Genomic DNA, 17,890 nt, shown 5'->3' on the forward strand with positions numbered 1-17,890 from the left:
GGCTACGGGATTCTGCATCTTCTACCAACCGGGCCCGAAGCCTGGGGGATTGGGTGGATTCATCGGATGAGCTGATGGATAAATGGGATGGGCCTGGTCTAACTCTTTTGCCCCTAGCAGTGATTCTCAAACTGATCAAGTGAGTGCCTCGAACAGGGGATGGTGGGGGTGCCCTTAAGATTGGTTCTTCTTCCTCGAAATTCTGTGGTTCCACTTCGTCGTCCTCCATGGGTTCGTAGCTTGAGTCATCATCTTCATCGGAGTGAGGGACCGGAGCTAGTTCAGGGCAGGGACCGATGGGGTGTTCAATGATTCTACAGGTTTGGCAAATCGCTCCTGGAAATTTTTGATAGCTAATATTGATTGAACACTCCCTGTCAGCAAACAGGAAGTTGATGACTGCCAACAAAGGGGTTCTCACATCGTATAGGAAATGAACTTTGATGACCTTATTGTTGATGAATCCTAAACTCCTGGGTTTAATTTCGATGATTTTACCCATACGCTCAAAAATCACATCCAAGTCCTCCTTATTCTGGATTGCCAGTGGGAGTTTGTAGAGAGTGCACCACATGGGTTCATAGAAGAGGTCGTCCACCTCCTCCTCGAGAGGGAGGACTACTTGTTTAAGCACTAGTAAACGACCTCGAATGATCCACGGTCGGCCAGCATTGAGAGTATTGAGAACGAACTGACTCTTCGGTTTGATCAGGAAAGAATTGATTGGCCCCTCCAATGGCGAATAGAAGCAGTCTCGGAAGAAAACCGAGAGGGGGAAGAGCAACCGCCTGATTTGGGCTAGGGAAATGCTTTCAGGACAGCACCATCGAGCTACCCACCCCTCCTGAGTTTCTTGAAGGTCGTGGTTAATGGAGGGTTTTTGGTATCTAAGGGATAAATGACCCCTAGGGGAGATGGCGAAGTGAGTGGCCATTTGGATGGAGATGAGAGTGTGAGGGAGGTACTGTTGATAGAAGAAGGTAGATGACAGTGGGTATGAGGGTTCGTGATTGAGGAGAGTTGGGAAGGATGGGGAGGGTTTAAATAGGAGCTTGAAGAGAAGAATCCAAAAGAAGGCATGATCACCATGCATGTTCATGGATTGGCCGGCACCAACCACCTGTCTCGTCTTACTCGTCGGACAAGACGAGTGACATCTCGAGAGAAAGAAAGACTAAGGGAAGAAGAGAAGAGAGAGAAGACGCAGAGACTCCACCGAGAACCGAAACGATAAAAAAGAAAAGAAACCGGCTAAAAGAGAGAAGAAGAAGCAGTAAATACTAGAAGTCGAAGAGGTAATGGAGTTACTAACCTTGGGTTTTGGGCTGTGGCGTGGGGTGATGATAACTCGCGATTAATGCTTCACCTGCCTTGAATGACCTCGAGTTGATACTCCACCAACGAGCGTGATACCGTCTTCAAATCAACTCCCCTTGCATGCAAGCATTAATGAAGAAGGAGGGAGTAGCGCCGGCGATGATTGGTGGGGAAGATAATCAAATCGACTGCTAATAGATTATTCTTTGACCAGCTAAAAGTATGGTGAGTTCCAAGGGAGATCTTGAGTGATTCTCAAGGAGACTAGACTTACGGCAGAGGAGCAAATTAGGGTTCTTGAGGCTGGATCAGATCATCGGCTGGAGTGGAAAGGAGAGATAGGGCTGACGTCAGCCGGGAGCTTCTCTCTCCTCAAAAAACTCCTCCCTTAACAACTCAGACTACCACGTGTAACTTATCATTGTCGTTTTGTGGGACGGTTCAAGGCCTTCTAAACAGTTCATCTAGACTTCTTGTTTCCCACAAGTGTCATATTAACCAAATCGTCAAACTATATATAATTTCGCCTCCTTCCAAATAAAGTTTTTTCCGCTCTATATAGTGCATTTCATTGATATTAAATTATGCTTCCACCAGAAATTCGTTCATACTTCACTGTATCACCTATCACTTTTTTGTTGGTGAAATTGTAGAAAGTAATGGAAAATGAATTAGGTTAATGTACAAAAATAATTTTTTGTTTGATATGGACCAAAGATTCATGACATCATTACTTGACGTTAATAAATAATGAATATATTACATCAAGAATTGAATAAGCTCAATAGTTACATTCTCAGAGACATCTTCATCCTAAAGAACATATAATTGTGACTCTTACAAGGTCTTATGGGGCGTGAACTCCTCTATTCATGCATTTATCTTAAAATTCAATAGATCGTTGATTTTCATTTCTTTGAAAATCCAAATGCCGCGGCTTTGGGGAATAAAGAAAAGTCTCTAGGCCATAAAGACTGTGTCCCTAAATCTACTTGATTACACTGTGTCCCTAAATCTTCATCTTCTTAGTACCTTTGCCACCACAACTTCCGACCATCACCACAATTCCGACCACCGACCACCATTGCCCCTTTTCTCTCTCTCTATTTCTTTGTCCTCTCTTCTTTTATCTCCTCTCTTGGTCGTTCTCTCTCCTCTTCTTTGAAAGAGGGGATATGTATAGGAAGAAAGACTCAAAACAACATAACCTAGATGAATAATACCATCATCGGTGTCACCGACACCAACCGGAACAAAATCATCAAGAGAGATCAAGTATAGAGGTGTAGCTAAAATCAGAGACCCTAAGAAAAAAAAAACTAGGGTTTAGCTTGGTACTTTTGATTCTGCTGAAGATGCAACTCGTGTTTATGATTTTGCAGCTAGAGATCTTGGTCGTCTGAAACCTAAAACCAACCCCTTATTAGTCGCACCATCTTTTCATCAACTACCCTTTAACAATCATTTCAACCCTAATTTTCATTTTATGATCACGGCCATCATCAATTTGATGTTAATCTGATCTTAACGTTATGATCTTAGTTTTCTCCAACAATATATGCTTAAAATAGTTGAGTTTTTCTTGTGGAAGAGATGATGTATTAGAGATTAATAGTTGGGTCTGACATAAGTTTTATTCCTCCTACTTCTTTCAAATTGTATGTATAATTAATTACCTTTAATCAATGATTGGGATGAGAAGTTTTAATCTTTATTTGCTTTTGATTGTTTTTTGATTTAGTAATGGGTGTCTGTTTACAATTGGTGTATTTTACTTTGTTTAGGCTTCAATGGAAGAGGAAGTGAGATGTGTTGTTTTTAATTGTTTCTCATGTTTCTCTGAAATGGAGGAGGGATTTGAAAGTAATGGGATGAAGAGATTTCTGAATAAGAGGGGATTTGGAAGTACTCGTGAGAGACACCAAGAGAGAGAAACCAGTAAGAGGAGAGAGAATCAATGGGAGATAGAAATGCAAAGATAGAGAGAGGATGAGCAGGAGAGAGATGAAAGTTGGGGGCAAAAATCAAAAAAGTTAATTTTTGGATTCAAATTGAATATGTCTCTCAGGTCAAATGTAGTTGACCAAAATCTTTATGTTCCGGAGACTTTTCTTTATTCCTTAAAACCGCCACCAATCCAAATTATACCGAATAAGTGTCCGACCACTCCACCAAATAATAGCCGACCATAGGAACCAAAATGGGAGTATGGGACAACTGATAGAGTGAGAAGCAACTATGAGCCACAAGTCGTTTCTTGTGAATAAAAGATGGACACGTAATAGTCCAACCGATCACAACCAGCCGTTACTCAATTAAAGCCCAAAAATCTTTTTCTTCACTTCTTGCTTTGGGTTTTCTTCTCAAACTGTTTTCTTTGTCACCGTTTTATAGTTTCATTTCTTTGTTCAAAATATGATTGAGTATATTTTAGGAGGAATTCTTACATTTCTTCTGGGTTTCTTCATTTTTCACGATTATTCTTTCTTGAAAAAGGAAAAGATTGAATCATCTTCAACGGAAATTGGTAATGAATGCATTAAGAGTTGTATTAATGATAATGGAGGATTGAAGTCTGAAACTGATACTGATGTTATTATTGTGGGTGCTGGTGTTGCTGGTGCTGCTCTTGCTTATACACTTGGCAAGGTGATTTTTAGTTTTTTCTTTTAATTTTCAAGTCATTTTTGTTTTAAGTGTTTGATAATGTGAAATGTAGGGGTGTGTGTTTTCTAGGATTTTAGATTGTTCTTGTTAATTGAAGTAGGGTTTATGATGAAATGGTTTTTCTGAAGTTATTTGTTTTGAAGGATTATAATGGGAGGTTTTGTTTATATTTTTGGTTTTTGTATGCATTTTCTACTACACAAAATTTAGTTGTTGTTCCGGTCAATCTCTGACTGATAAGAACAAGTAATGAAATTTCGGTTTCGGTGAAAATTTCGGTAGGCATGGAAATGGAAATGTTTCAATCATTTCGACCGAAATATTTCGAAATTTCAGTGACAAGGCGTTGTTAAGAAAAACTTAGTTAAATTTCCATTTCAATGAAAATGGAAATTTTGGTATGCCTGAAATGGAAATATTTCGGTCATTTTTTTACCGAAATATTTTGAAATTCTTCTTTTCTTAATAAGCAATTTGGGTACTACTAATCGACTACCCCACGATTCCGATCACTGAGTGTTGGATCAGCTCGGATCGTGATAGTATAACTATAAGTCGGCCTTTATACTCGGTATATATACATAACGTATTTATACATACATTATATGAGAGTAGGAGTTATCATAGAAAATACATACATTATATATAAAAGAATACTCTTCAAGTATCTTACAATACTGCTGTTCCGTCGACTTAACCAGCTGCTCTGTGAGTTCGAAATCCTTGACTCAGGGGTTGCCTTGGGACCGCCCCGGTTTATCCACGACCCCAATCTCGTCCATGAATTTCTCAGTGAATTGGCTGAGCCAAACTACTTACCTATTAACTCAAGGATATTCAACTGGTTACTGATTTGACGTATTTGATTATAGGATGGACGGCGGGTTCATGTGATAGAAAGAGATTTAACAGAACCTCACAGAATTGTTGGTGAATTACTACAACCTGGAGGTTATCTCAAATTAGTTGAGCTTGGTCTTGAAGGTAAGACATGAAGTTTGGTCCTTATCATCTCGTATTCAGTTCAGAGTTTGTTCAGATTTCTGATGTGCTATTCATACAGATTGTGTTCAAGAAATTGATGCTCAGAGAGTATTAGGATATGCTCTTTTCAAGGATGGTGAAAAAACTAAACTCTCGTATCCATTGGAAGAATTTGATTCGGATGTGGCTGGTAGAAGTTTCCATAATGGGCGTTTTGTACAACGGATGCGGGAGAAAGCGGCAACACTTCCCAAGTATTATAGTTTCGAATGTTTGTTTTAAATTAACACTCTCCAATCTCCATGCTATTAATTAAGTTTTGAAATTGTGCCTAATAGAGTTTAAATAATTCTCAAATGACTTTGATATCTGTGATGATGAGTCTGAAAGCATGCTCTTGGTTTAGTCAGTTTGCTTTGGTGCTAAATTTGGTTTGTACTTGCATTTATTTTACTTGAATGATGTTTCTTTTACTTCTGTTCGGTTTCAGCTTTTCTTCTATTGATATTTCGTCCTTAATTCCGAGTCAGTTGTATTGGTTCTGCAATGTTAAGAGTTCGAATTTGAGGCTTGACTAACTTATAGTTTAGAAATTCGTATTGGCTCGCTCCGTTGCTCGGTTTTAAAGAAAGATATACTTCTAGGGGCTTTATGCTTGAATGTTTGTGGTTACGATTATATCGACGAGTTCATTCATTTGAATGTCTTCTTTTAGGTAATCTATTTCATTGATTGGCCATTCATTCATGTTTCAATTTTATATTCAGCGTAAATTTGAAGCAAGGAACTGTTACTTCATTACTGGAAGAAAATGGAACCATCAAAGGAGTAGCATACAAAACCAACACTGGTGAAGAACTACAAGCATATGCTCCTCTTACAGTAGTCTGTGATGGGTGCTTTTCGAACTTGCGTCGTTCTTTGTGCAGCCCAAAGGTTGAATTTATATCTCAATCTTGCTAATAACATATAATTGAATTTATATGTTGGTTTTGATTCTTGGGTTCGTCAATCTATTATCATATATGTAGACTATAATCTTATCCATCAACTTTTTCAGGTTGACGTTCCCTCTTCCTTTGTTGGATTAATCTTAGAAAATTGTTCCCTTCCATATCCAAACCATGGACATGTTATATTGGGAGATCCCTCTCCAATCTTGCTTTATCCTATCAGTAGCACTGAAGTTCGTTGTTTGGTTGATGTACCTGGGCAAAAACTTCCTTCTCTTGCTAACGGTGAAATGGCGAACTATTTGAAGACAATAGTGGCTCCTCAGGTTCGTTTGAAACCTTAATTCCTAAAACCCTAAACCCATTTGGTATCTTAGGTGCTGTTTGTTTTTTTATCAATTCAGATCTGAAATCTGAATTCGTCGTCAATTCAGATTCCAGATGTTTGTTTTTTTATTTAACAAAATCTGAAATTTTGTCTGAGTGAGTTAGAGGTCTGAATTGGCTGAATAAAAGCCCATTATTTTCAGACTTTAAAACAAGTCTGAAAAATAGGTCAAATGGCTGAAATTCGATAAATGACGTTTCTGCCCCTGTTTTTTAACTTTTGTCCCAACAGTGAAACACCACCAGCAAAACAATCCCTACCGCCACCGGCAAAACCACCACCACCACCGATAAAACCACCACAAACCACCAACAAGACCACCGCAAACCAGACACAAATCACCACCACAACACCGACACTACCACACACCACGACCAACACCACACAGCACAGATCCGGCGAGGGTTCAGCTTTTAAACCTTCGAGAGAGAGAGACGAAGTGAGGAGAAAGAGATCCGACGAGATCTCACCTTCGTTTAGAGAGAGACATCCGAAACTTCTGTTCGGTGAGAGAAAGGGAGAGAAAGCCACAAGACCTACTTATCCATCGGTTTAGGGGGTTTGAAGAGACATCCGAACAAACATCTAACTAAAGCCAATTCAGATTCAGCTAATTCAGTTCAGTTCATTCAGATTCAGCCAATTCAGATTCAGACGCATTTAAAAAAACAAACAGCACCTTAGACTTGAGATCTTTTTTTATTCATTTTGAGGTATGTTTGTTTCAGATTCCGTCTGAGATACGAGATTACTTTATAGGTGCGGTTGATAAGGGAAATATCAAAACAATGCCAAACAGAAGCATGCCAGCCGCTCCCCATCCCACACCAGGGGCCATATTAATGGGGGATGCGTTCAATATGCGTCATCCTTTAACTGGCGGTGGAATGACTGTAGCTTTATCTGATATTGTTGTCCTACGTAATCTTCTTAAGCCTCTTGGTGATCTAAATGATGCATCTTCACTGTGCCGATATCTTGAATCATTTTACACTTTGCGTAAGGTAAGCAGTGTTATTGAATTTTTTATGTGAAACTGAAACTCTAAAAGCATGAATACTTTTAAACCCCATACTAATTGGACAAGAAATTAAATCTTGACTTTTAAACCGTATAAAGAGAGTTTTTCCGTAGGATAGTTACATCATAACTGTATGACATGTGTGATACTGGTCAGCATTGTATCACATGGCATAGATATTTCATGAGGATGGCATCAGCACATTAATTGCCATAGAAACAACATTAATATTACAGCTTTCCCTGAATGCCATGAAAACAAACCCTAAAGGTCATAAAAAATTACCTTTGCTTTATTTAATACCTACAAGTTACATGAGACAAATCTAGAGCATAAACTACGACCAATAAGACTCTAATGCCTTATGGCTTTTTGGGTTAGGTCGTTATATCTAACGACTCTGCACAGTTGCAAATGTTATTTTTTCTATCCATGTTCGATAAATATATAGGTTGAAACAACTAATCAACTTAAGCGCCATGTGGAAATACCCAAACGTAAAAGGAACACATCATTACATTTTTCGGTTTTGGGCTAGTTTGATGTGTGTTTCTCAAATCGATTGGTCATACCTACCAAGAATTACTCATGTAGATTTTCAGTTTGCTACTCCTACTCTTATCAACTTACTATTTTTGGTATGGTTTTACTCTAGCCGGTGGCATCTACTATAAACACACTGGCAGGGGCGTTATACAAGGTCTTTTGTGCTTCACCTGATGAGGCTAGAAAAGAAATGCGCCAAGCGTGTTTTGACTATTTAAGCCTTGGAGGAGTTTTCTCATCTGGTCCAGTGGCATTACTCTCTGGTCTCAACCCACGACCATTGAGCTTAGTTTGTCACTTCTTCGCAGTGGCGATTTACGGCGTTGGTCGCTTATTACTTCCATTTCCTTCTCCCAAACGCTTGTGGATTGGAGCTAGATTAATTTCGGTGCGTATAGTTTCGCCTGAACTTATTTATTATTGGATGCTTTAATCCAAGGTAATGGTTCAATAAACTTTGGACAATATCATAATATAGAGAGACCCTTTCAATCATTCGAAAGTGGAGTAGAAAAGCTGTATAGACAAACTCAAACCCCCATTTCTCTCCAAGAATCTTGGACTGACTTTTGGGTCGAATTGTAAAAAGTGCACAGATGATCGGTTATTTCTTGAAGGAAAAAATATATTGTGACCTAATCATATTCCAGACCTGAGATCGGAAATTGATTCGAAGGTTCTTGTGATGGGTTACTATATCCTAGAGATGTGCAGAAAAGGGATGAAAAAGAATGAACCGTCTAGTTGCTAGCCAGATGGTGCTTGGCCGAGTCGGGCGTAGTATTCTGGCACAGTCGCATCATTGTTTCTTGAATGGTAGATATGAAATGGAGATGTGATATTTTTTATTGATTTTTTTGTACGTTATTTTTATTGTGAATTGGCAGAGCGCGTCAGGTATCATATTCCCCATCATAAAGGCAGAAGGAGTGAGGCAGATGTTCTTCCCTGCAACTGTTCCAGCATATTACAGAACTCCTCCTGTGGAATGAAAGATGAAAACAAAAGGTTAAATATATACGAGTCTGTCGAATGAGAAAATGAAGTCGTAAACTGATTATATTATTTCTCTTGTTCATGTTTGATTCTTGTGTTGTGTCAACAATATTCATCAGTTGCCCCTTCATCCTTCTATTCGAGAACAGAAAACATTTGCGTAGTGTTAATGTTGATATTTAAGAAAACATTACATATATAAATCTTGTTTCATCTAAATTGTAATATGTATATGGGTGTGCTCACCCAACCGGACCACAACACTAGAATCAAAACTTAATTACATGCAACTGTTAGATTTAGGTTTTTGTCCTTCGAGACGGATCTGTAACAACAACATTACGAGTTCATGGCTTCAGAATTACAGAATACATAAATATATTTGCTAAAATGTTTTATACTATGGTGAGTTATTATTGTCTTAGTTCTGAGTTTTATGCATTATGAGCAGAATTTATCATTGTCTAACAAGGGGACCATCCTATATCAAGTAAAAGATAACTATTTGAGCAAGAACTACCCTACTGCAGATTTTCATTGGATTGGGTCAGGTCAATCTATTAGTCCATTAGATTAAGATTATTTAGATTTAAACGGGTCAGATTAAAAAATGAGAAAAAAAGAAAGGTCGATTGGATATGGATTTCAGATCCAGGCAAAGCAGTCTAGTTCTACTAGAGGAAGGAGGTTTTCCTTCGCCGGAACCACAAAAGAGAGAAGAGAGAAGAGAGAAGAGAGAAGAGAGAGAGAGTTCTATGTTCGTCTGGAAAACCAAAGGAAAGGTCGATTGGATATGGATTTCAGATCCAGGCAAAGCAGTCTAGTTCTACTAGAGGAAGGAGGTTTTCCTTCGCCGGAACCACAAAAGAGAGAAGAGAGAGAGAGAAGAGAGAGAGAGAGAGAGAGAGAGAGAGAGAGAGAGAGAGAGAGAGAGGGATGGGGAGAGAGATGAAAGTCGTAGTCATTGATACTGGAGTTGATGGTAGTGGGAAAGAAGATGGAGGAATAAGATACCAAAAGTGGGTGATGTTTGGAAAATTTTCTTATTTATCCACGATATGGGGCACCACCACCTAAAACATTTCAGTCAGTTTCTACTCTTACAAGTACAAGTTCGTATCAGAATCTATTTTAGCTTCTTACTAACAAATTTTAACAAAATAGCACTTATTTGCAATTGATTTTTTGCTGGTTGTCAAGGGAACCTTACATGTCAAGAACTGTAATTTTGTTTATGTTATTGTAATCCAGGTTATACATATATTACAGAGCATGCTTCCATGGATATGGCATGCTATTTAAATTTATTAAAGCTGCCTTTTTATCTAAATATAAATAGTACAACAAATGTTCCAAATTCTAGTGTTTCAAAAATGACGCAAACAAACTTCGGTAAAATTTATGGTATCAGAATTGTGGAAATAATTTACTGCAGCGATTTCGTTCAACTCATATAGAGTGCCTGCCATGAAAACCTTAGATCTTTCCTCGAAGACTTCACACATATCAGGACTGCTCGCTCTTCCTTTCAGATTTTATGGCCTCGTACGAAGTCATTACTTCTTTAAACTTTGCTTCAGCAGCTTCTGCAATAAAGAAATAAGAACATAAATCAGATAAAAACGTTGGAAAATATGAAAATAATCTAATTCCCAAAATCCGCATTGCAATATGAGACATGTGATTTACTCGATACACATACCTTTATTTTCCTGGTTTTGATCAGGATGATATTCCTTTGCTTTCATTCTGAAAGCTGTCTACAGGAAGTACCCAAGGAAAGATTAAGTTAATGTTCAGCAGAAAAATTAACATGAAACAGAAGGCCACACATATATTAGGAGTAGTATAGTAGAGTGCGGGGCCTGCCAGCCTATTACCTATACGACTCTCCACAAATTGTGTTATAGATAACGGTCTAAATATGGTCATTGGATACACATTTTGGTTGCAAACCATGTAATGGGCGCAGTTTATGAACAAGTCTTGTACTTGAAGAATATTGCCAAACAGGCGGAGCGGGATCTTACAAGAAGTTGATGTGCCATTGCTGAACTAAACAGCTTTTAGTGTCTGTAGATCCCATTCGTGGTGAATCTATTTTTATAACGTAATAGAAGAAAACCATCAAAAAAGTAAAACGTATCCTGACTTTCTAAAAACTACTTATCACTTATAAAAGCTGAGACATTGCTTAGCTACCAGCAAATATACCCCCCAACCAGTGCCTAATGCTTCACTATTACAAATTTATGTTGTAGAGGAATTACCTTTATTTCGGCCTCGGTATAAGGTTTCGTTCTCCACCTAATTCAAAGCAAAGGAAAAGCAGTAAATACATTTTATACTTAAAAGGCATAAATTCATATTCAAATAGAAGCGGAGTAGAAAATCTAGTATTATCACATTACTGTGTTAGAATTACTGAAGAAACTTATTATGTAATATGCATATGACCTTTAGCATTTCTTTTGCCGTGTCGGATACTCGGATATTGCATTGGCTACTATTTAATGTCTTTTGTGTAACATAACAATTCTTAATCCAAAAGTAAAAATTCTCAATAAACAAAGGACCTAATATATAAAAGAGTAAATGTATAGATATATATATATACACACAAATATATATACCACTGTGCATGTTCCATAGTGTAGACAGAAATGTCAAATCTAACGGGCAGTCGTTATATAACTAGTTAACAATGTTATAGTTTACTACTAACCAACATCCTAGCTTTTAATAACAGCTAAACTTGCGTGTAACTAGATCATTATCTGAACTAGGCCAACTCAACAGAATGAATAACTTCTAAGTCATATCGCCTATCTGGTCTTATGAGACATTAATCATATTACCTATCCAGGCCCAAAACTGAATAGTGATGTGATAACATGTAATTTCCACTCCCGCAGGGAGCTGTTCTGGTATTTGATCTTCTATCTCTGAAGGATGTATCAGTTTTCCAATACCAATCATCTCTCTGAAAGTTCTGGTGATACGCACTAGGTTCTTGATCATTTTCCCTCCATTTTTCATAGCCCCTCTTGTATTTAGCCCTTTCTCTGTTAAAAACACTCTGCATACGCCTTATACGTTCCTACAAGGTGGCATAAGAACTATGTCAGCATCAGAAATCTTCGACAGAAGTAAAATTGCAAAAGAAATGTTCAGACAAGGATGACCATGAAGAAAAAGTTGAACTACTACCAGCAGAAATTAAATTAAACATATGTTCAATTGAGATGAAGATCAAAACTCAATCGAGAACAAGCAATCTATTTTTCCTTAAAAACCATACAGAAGGATGGAGCCAGCCCGAAACCATGTTAAGAGAACTTTCCTCTTTCTTTTTTTCCCTTTTTTGGCAAAAGGAGTTATTTACTTTTATCTGCTCATAAAGAGGTCATCAGATAATATACTCAGGAGTTGCTAACTCTTTCACCCACTCCTTTAGTTCTTGACAGGGAAACAAGTAAAATACACCCTCCACTAGGATCTATTTGAGACAAAGAATCAATTGAACCAGCGCCTTATTATAAATTTATTACACAATCGAGACATAAAGCCCGAATGAAGGTATTTAATGATAACGCACTGAAGCTCCAGGTATTCAACAATCATAAACTAAAGCTGCACTGAAACAACTCGTAGTGATATTGTGATATATCGCCGACATTCGAACTAACTGTTACATGATACAACATATGAAAGTAGAAACTACACAATGCTGACCAAATGCCACTGATATTGGTTACACTAAAAAATGTTTCTAGCAGGGTATGCTTCATGTTTCTAACTCTGTTTTTTATTATCCTCGGTATATCGGCTTTTTAAAGACATTTGAATGAATATATTAAAGAAGAAAGAATGTATAAAGAAAATCTGAGACTCCACTAAAACTAGGAAATTCAAAACAAGAAAATACAGGTCCGTGGTCATATAGATTGTCACCACGTTTGACAATGTAGTTCAGTGTATGATATCAATTAGCTCAGTGACGTCAATGACATATACGCCATTAGTACCCAATTATTATTTATTGCAATTTATTTTTAATGCGCCCTTTCTCTTCAAAGAAGAAATTTAACTAAACGTTCTTGAATGCTATTAAACTAATGTGCGTATATCATGTGTTGTTTGACAAAACAAAATTTAGATAGAAACAAGAAAATCAGGAGGGAAAAGAACCACTCTCACCACTCTCTCCATCTCTTCTTCATGTTCCTCTCGCATTCGACGTTGATATCGTTTCCACGCTTCCTCCTTGAAACTTGACCGGTAGGAACCAGCATTCGTGCCCTTCCATGGTGGTGACCTGGTGAACTTCGGTAAAGAAAACAAAAACATGATAAACATCAGCTACTTTATAACATAAGCATATAGAAAATGCATTCCATGTTTATCTGGTGGATTGAAAGTAAACCTAAATAAATCTTATATTTATGAGGCGACTAAGGTGGGGGCAGACAATAGAAACCATGAACTTATCAAAAGTTTCGGATGCCCTTTGGGTAGCCTTCCAACGACATATTTGGGGCTGCCATTGGGGCAAAGATACAAAGCTAAGGCTCTTTGGGACCCGGTTATAGAGAGAATCAATAAGAAGCTGGTTGCTTGGAAGGGCCATGTCCTATCCAGGGACGGGAAGGTAACCCTCTTGAGATCAGTGGTACAAGCTCTTCCAACATACTATTTATCATTGTTCGCAATCCCTATGAGTGTGCTGAAGGAAATAGATAGAAAGATGTGCAAATTTTTGTGGAATGGCAAATCGGACCACAAACGTCTACATTGGGTAGCTTGGAAATATGTCAGTTCCTCTAGGGTGAGTGAAGGTCTTGGGGTTAAGAAGCTGAAGACCATGAACCAAGCCCTGTTGACGAAGTGGCTTTGGAGATTCGATCTAGAGACAGATAAGTTATGGAGGGAGATTATTGGGGATAAGTATGGGAGTAAGCCGGAACTTTGGGCTCGAAAGGCTAGGAACTCATCGTACGGATGTGGAGTTTGGAAAGGCATCCAAGGTTTGCTGAGCAAGTACCATAGCTTAACTAAGTGGGAGCTGGGTAACGGAGACAAGATTCATTTTTGGTCCGAAGTCTGGATAGGCTCTGATCCGCTAAAGGACCTATTCCCCCAGGTTTTCGCGATAGCTCGGGATAAGGAGGCGACAATAAGGCAGATGTTTAACGTGGAATCGAACTCTTGGGACATTCAAACTAGAAGATCTTTGAACGACTGGGAAGTACAACCTTATTTGGACTTGTTGGCTTTGCTTCAGGAAGTTACGTTGGGCAACAGTAATGATAGAAGAATGTGGAGGTTAGATGTGAAAGAGAAGCTGACAGTTAGGCACTGTTACAACCTTCTGGATTTAGGTGACCAAATCATGCATCCAACCCTCATTAAATCAATCAGGAGGCAGGCAATCCCTCCAAGAGTTGGATTTATGCTTTGGGCCACTATGCTAGAGAGGATTCCGACAGTGGATTCATTGAGGCGCAGAGGATTTCAGATCATAAACCGGTGTATCCTGTGTAAAGCTGAGGAAGAGTCTAGTGATCACATATTCATCCACTGTAAGGTCGCGAGTAATATATGGTCATACTTCTTAACAACCCTCAATATCAAGTGGTGCATGCCTGGCTCGGTTCCTCAGCTGTTTGAGCAATGGGAAGGTATTTGGAAGCCAAAAAATAGGAAAGATATTTGGGACTTGATCCCGGCAGCGATAGTGTGGAGCATTTGGAAGGACCGTAATAACAAAATTTTCAAAGATGCCAATGCTAACATGAGTTTAGATGAGGACGATATAAAAGCTGTAATCTTTGGGTGGGCTAGAGGCCTACCCAAGTATCTTAATTCTTCTTACATAGATTTAGTTTGTAACTGGGAGGCGTGGATGTCGCGAGAGATCCACTAGCCTCCATCCCGATTGTATAGTTCCTTTTCTTTTATATATTAATTCAAAGTTTCAAAAAAAAAGTTGTCTTTTGCATTTAAAAGGTTTTGTAGGCAAATAAACATTTTTCTGGATAAGATAAGGCATTTACTCAATTGACTTACTAAGTTACCAACAGTCTCTTTCTTTTCTTCCTTACTTTCAATCTATAGGAAACTTAATTGGCGTTGAAGTATTAAACTTCTCTCACCAAGCAACAAAGGCGTAACTCAAGTGTATTACGTAAGATATTAAGCCACTATAACTTACAATTACATTCTGAGAGCAACTCAAGAAACAGAATAATCTAATACCGATTTGTCGGGCATGAGCTATTTTTCCACCAAGTTTGGACCTTTCTGCTACAAGTTTCAATAAATATGTTATCCTACACTACATTGTTTTAAACGTATAACTATATTTCAACTAAGAATAGGAATGTGACCTGACACAAAATAAGGTGAAAACAACACCAGTCGAGTTGCAGACCTTCCTATAAACCTTCCATGTACATTTTCATTAGGAGCAGTATAGATTTTACTATTTGTATACAATATGGTGAAAGGTACGATGAAATAAACGTATAGTAATCAGCACCTCAGTAGTCATAGACTAGTCTAAGATTAATAACAATTTACAACAATTACTTAATCTGAATTACTTTATGGTTATTCTGAAAAACATGAACTAAATATGAGAGAAAGTAAGCTGTAACAAAAAATATGTCAAAACCCACTAATTGTCCAGGTTCGCACCCAAAAAGAGATTGAAATTCCAACTTCAATATAAAGCAGGAAAGGATTAGCAAGTGTAATAATATCAATGCAATAACGTATGCGTACCTGGGTATAGAACCAATCAACAGTTCTTCTCAACTGTCCAACCTGCCACATCAATTAAAGAACTAACTTAAGCATTTAGCTAGAAAACAAAATCCTTTCGCAGGCAATTGCATATTCATATTAATTCAACATTTTAACTACAAGAGAGAAGGTCAACTACTATAAAGGATGCATAGTTTAAGACCCTAGGAAAATAATATTTTGTGGGAGAACAATGACTTGATCATTAAACAACAAGAGATCAAATCCAAAACTATCTTGATCTTAGAGGTAGATTGAGCCTGATTCGTGTTCAGTGGTTCACATCATTCAACTGGATCAAATGAAGTACTGAAGTGTGTTTTCACATATATTTTAGCAAGATTTATCTAAGATACAACAAACCACAATTAAAATGTTAACAGGCGTAACTAGACCAATAAAAAGTGTAAACTAATGGAAATTCTGAAGGAATATTGCCCACTTAGATAGCCCTTCAAGTAGCTTGAAAGAGCATATTTTGGTGTCAGGGTCGTATTTAAAGTATAACATTGCATACTTATAAGGTAAAAGTACAACTAGTAGAGAGCATCCAATGCTCGGTTTCCCCCAACAAAAGAAACATGAATATTAGTATATTACATTTGATAAGACCTAGAGCATAAACCACAGTTCAGATCAACATTAGGAGTCATTAATGAACGATTCACCAAACATCGTCATTACCCACCGTATTCATCTGTTCATGTTGACATGACTAATTAACGCAAGCACCATAGAATAATTTACATGGTACAGGATGGTGGTGGCATAAGCTAGATGTACCCACTACCAAATCAAGGTTTCCATTTCTGCAATTTACTACTTAAATTAGGTAAATGGGTAGTCTGTGACAAGGTTTTGAGAAAGGGGTTAAGCTCAAACTGAGTAGAACGAGTAACAAAGACACCACAGAGGATTCTCAAAACCTCTTTCTACTAGATTAACCTTCAATGACAAGAATATGTATTTCATCAAATTCGTAGAGAAATTCAGGTTATATCAATCAATGAATATGTATTTTATCAAATTATGAAAGAAAAGGAACGAAATTTGATTGGATAAAGAAACGAAGTGAAGTCAAATTGAATGTTTATCTTTTTCCTAGATCAAAGAAAGGGTAGTAGGGGTAAGAACGTACGGCGAATGTGGTAGCGGTGGCGCCAATTAGACCAAATAAGAGAATTCCCCAAACCCTCATACCCTCTTCTCTTTCGGAAGAAATGTTTCTATTTGGCCATGACGATGATGATGATGAAGACGAAGACGAAGACGACGGTCTGCTGTTATTCTTCCTGTCGTCTCTCTCTTTCTCTTCTTCTTCCTGTTCCGACACCATCTCTCTCTCTCTCTCTCTGTTTCCCTCTCTCTTCTCTCTCTCTACTGCTCACAGCACACACTAGGGGTGGCAATTTGGCCCGAACCGGCGGGTTTTTTCCCAAACCCGCCCCTAATGGGACGGGTTTTACCGCCCCGTTAATTAAACGGTTCGGGTTTGGTATGAAGTTAAAAAAACTAATCGGGTTCGGGGCGGGTTTGGTATTAGATAGTAAACTCCGCCCCGAACCGATTAGTATGTTATATATTAAATATTTGTTTTATTTAAGGTTATGTTTCTAAAACTTTAATCTTATATTATCAATTTAATTATTTTATGTTTTATATTATTAAGTAGTTGTAGTGTTTATGATTGATAAACTCAAAGTCTTACAAAATTTTGTTAACAATTGTTATGTTACTTCAAACTAAAATAACTTTTGTGAAACAAAATACTTTGAACCCGACCCGACCCGACTCATTTTATATTAAACGGGGCGGGGCGGGTCGGTAATGGTTTAGCAATTTTTAATTGGGACGGTTATGGTAATTGAATATCCACCCCGATTAATTATTGGGACGGTAATGGTAAAACCCGTTTACTCACGGGACGGAATTGGGAAGGGGATGAACCGTCCCAAACCCGCCCCGTTGACATCCCTACACACACCCAAAGGGCAAAGGCTAGACGGAACCCGGACAATACTTTCGATTCGTGTCCACCCCGGCCCGCCTCGCCTCCACACCCCCGCTACACCTTTTTTTTTGCCACTGCTTTGGGGAAAGCAAAAATGTTTTCAGGGAAGACGGTGGAAAACAAAAAAAATGAAACCAAACGCACCGTAACGTCGCTGGCAGAAAGTCGCCGGCCGGGTATTGCCGCCGACAGCTGGCGAC

At 38.2% G+C, this 17,890-nt stretch overlaps 2 protein-coding genes across 3 annotated transcripts; one reads left to right on the top strand and one right to left on the bottom strand.

Annotated features, from left to right (window-relative positions):
- The first annotated feature begins 2,311 nt into the window (after nt 1–2,311).
- LOC147538102 (squalene monooxygenase SE1-like) lies at nt 2,312–9,091 on the top strand. Of its 2 annotated transcripts, XM_086640284.1 has the most exons (9): nt 2,463–2,829; nt 3,102–3,966; nt 4,857–4,968; nt 5,048–5,222; nt 5,736–5,904; nt 6,029–6,247; nt 7,038–7,313; nt 7,986–8,264; nt 8,764–9,091. In XM_086640284.1, exons 2-9 carry the CDS (start codon nt 3,733–3,735, stop codon nt 8,866–8,868), a joined length of 1,569 nt encoding a protein of 522 aa, XP_086496410.1. In that variant the 5' UTR covers nt 2,463–2,829; nt 3,102–3,732; the 3' UTR covers nt 8,869–9,091. The 2 variants fall into 2 exon arrangements, with proteins under 2 accessions (XP_086496409.1, XP_086496410.1); XM_086640283.1 differs by having other exon boundaries at nt 2,312–3,966.
- A 931-nt stretch (nt 9,092–10,022) lies between these two features.
- LOC147538103 (Chaperone DnaJ-domain superfamily protein) lies at nt 10,023–17,759 on the bottom strand. The gene is made up of 8 exons (XM_086640285.1): nt 17,662–17,759; nt 16,818–17,075; nt 15,659–15,700; nt 13,073–13,198; nt 11,731–11,972; nt 11,143–11,179; nt 10,575–10,632; nt 10,023–10,458 (listed from the first exon to the last, which is right to left on the bottom strand). The coding sequence occupies exons 2-8, from the start codon at nt 17,013–17,015 to the stop codon at nt 10,379–10,381; spliced, it is 783 nt and encodes a 260-aa protein (XP_086496411.1). The 5' UTR covers nt 17,016–17,075; nt 17,662–17,759; the 3' UTR covers nt 10,023–10,378.
- Nucleotides 17,760–17,890: the final 131 nt, after the last annotated feature.

This window comes from Eschscholzia californica, unplaced genomic scaffold (assembly GCF_041429995.1).
Source record: "Eschscholzia californica isolate CP2 unplaced genomic scaffold, dmEscCali1.0.p SCAF_5, whole genome shotgun sequence".
Lineage (NCBI taxonomy): Eukaryota > Viridiplantae > Streptophyta > Magnoliopsida > Ranunculales > Papaveraceae > Eschscholzia > Eschscholzia californica.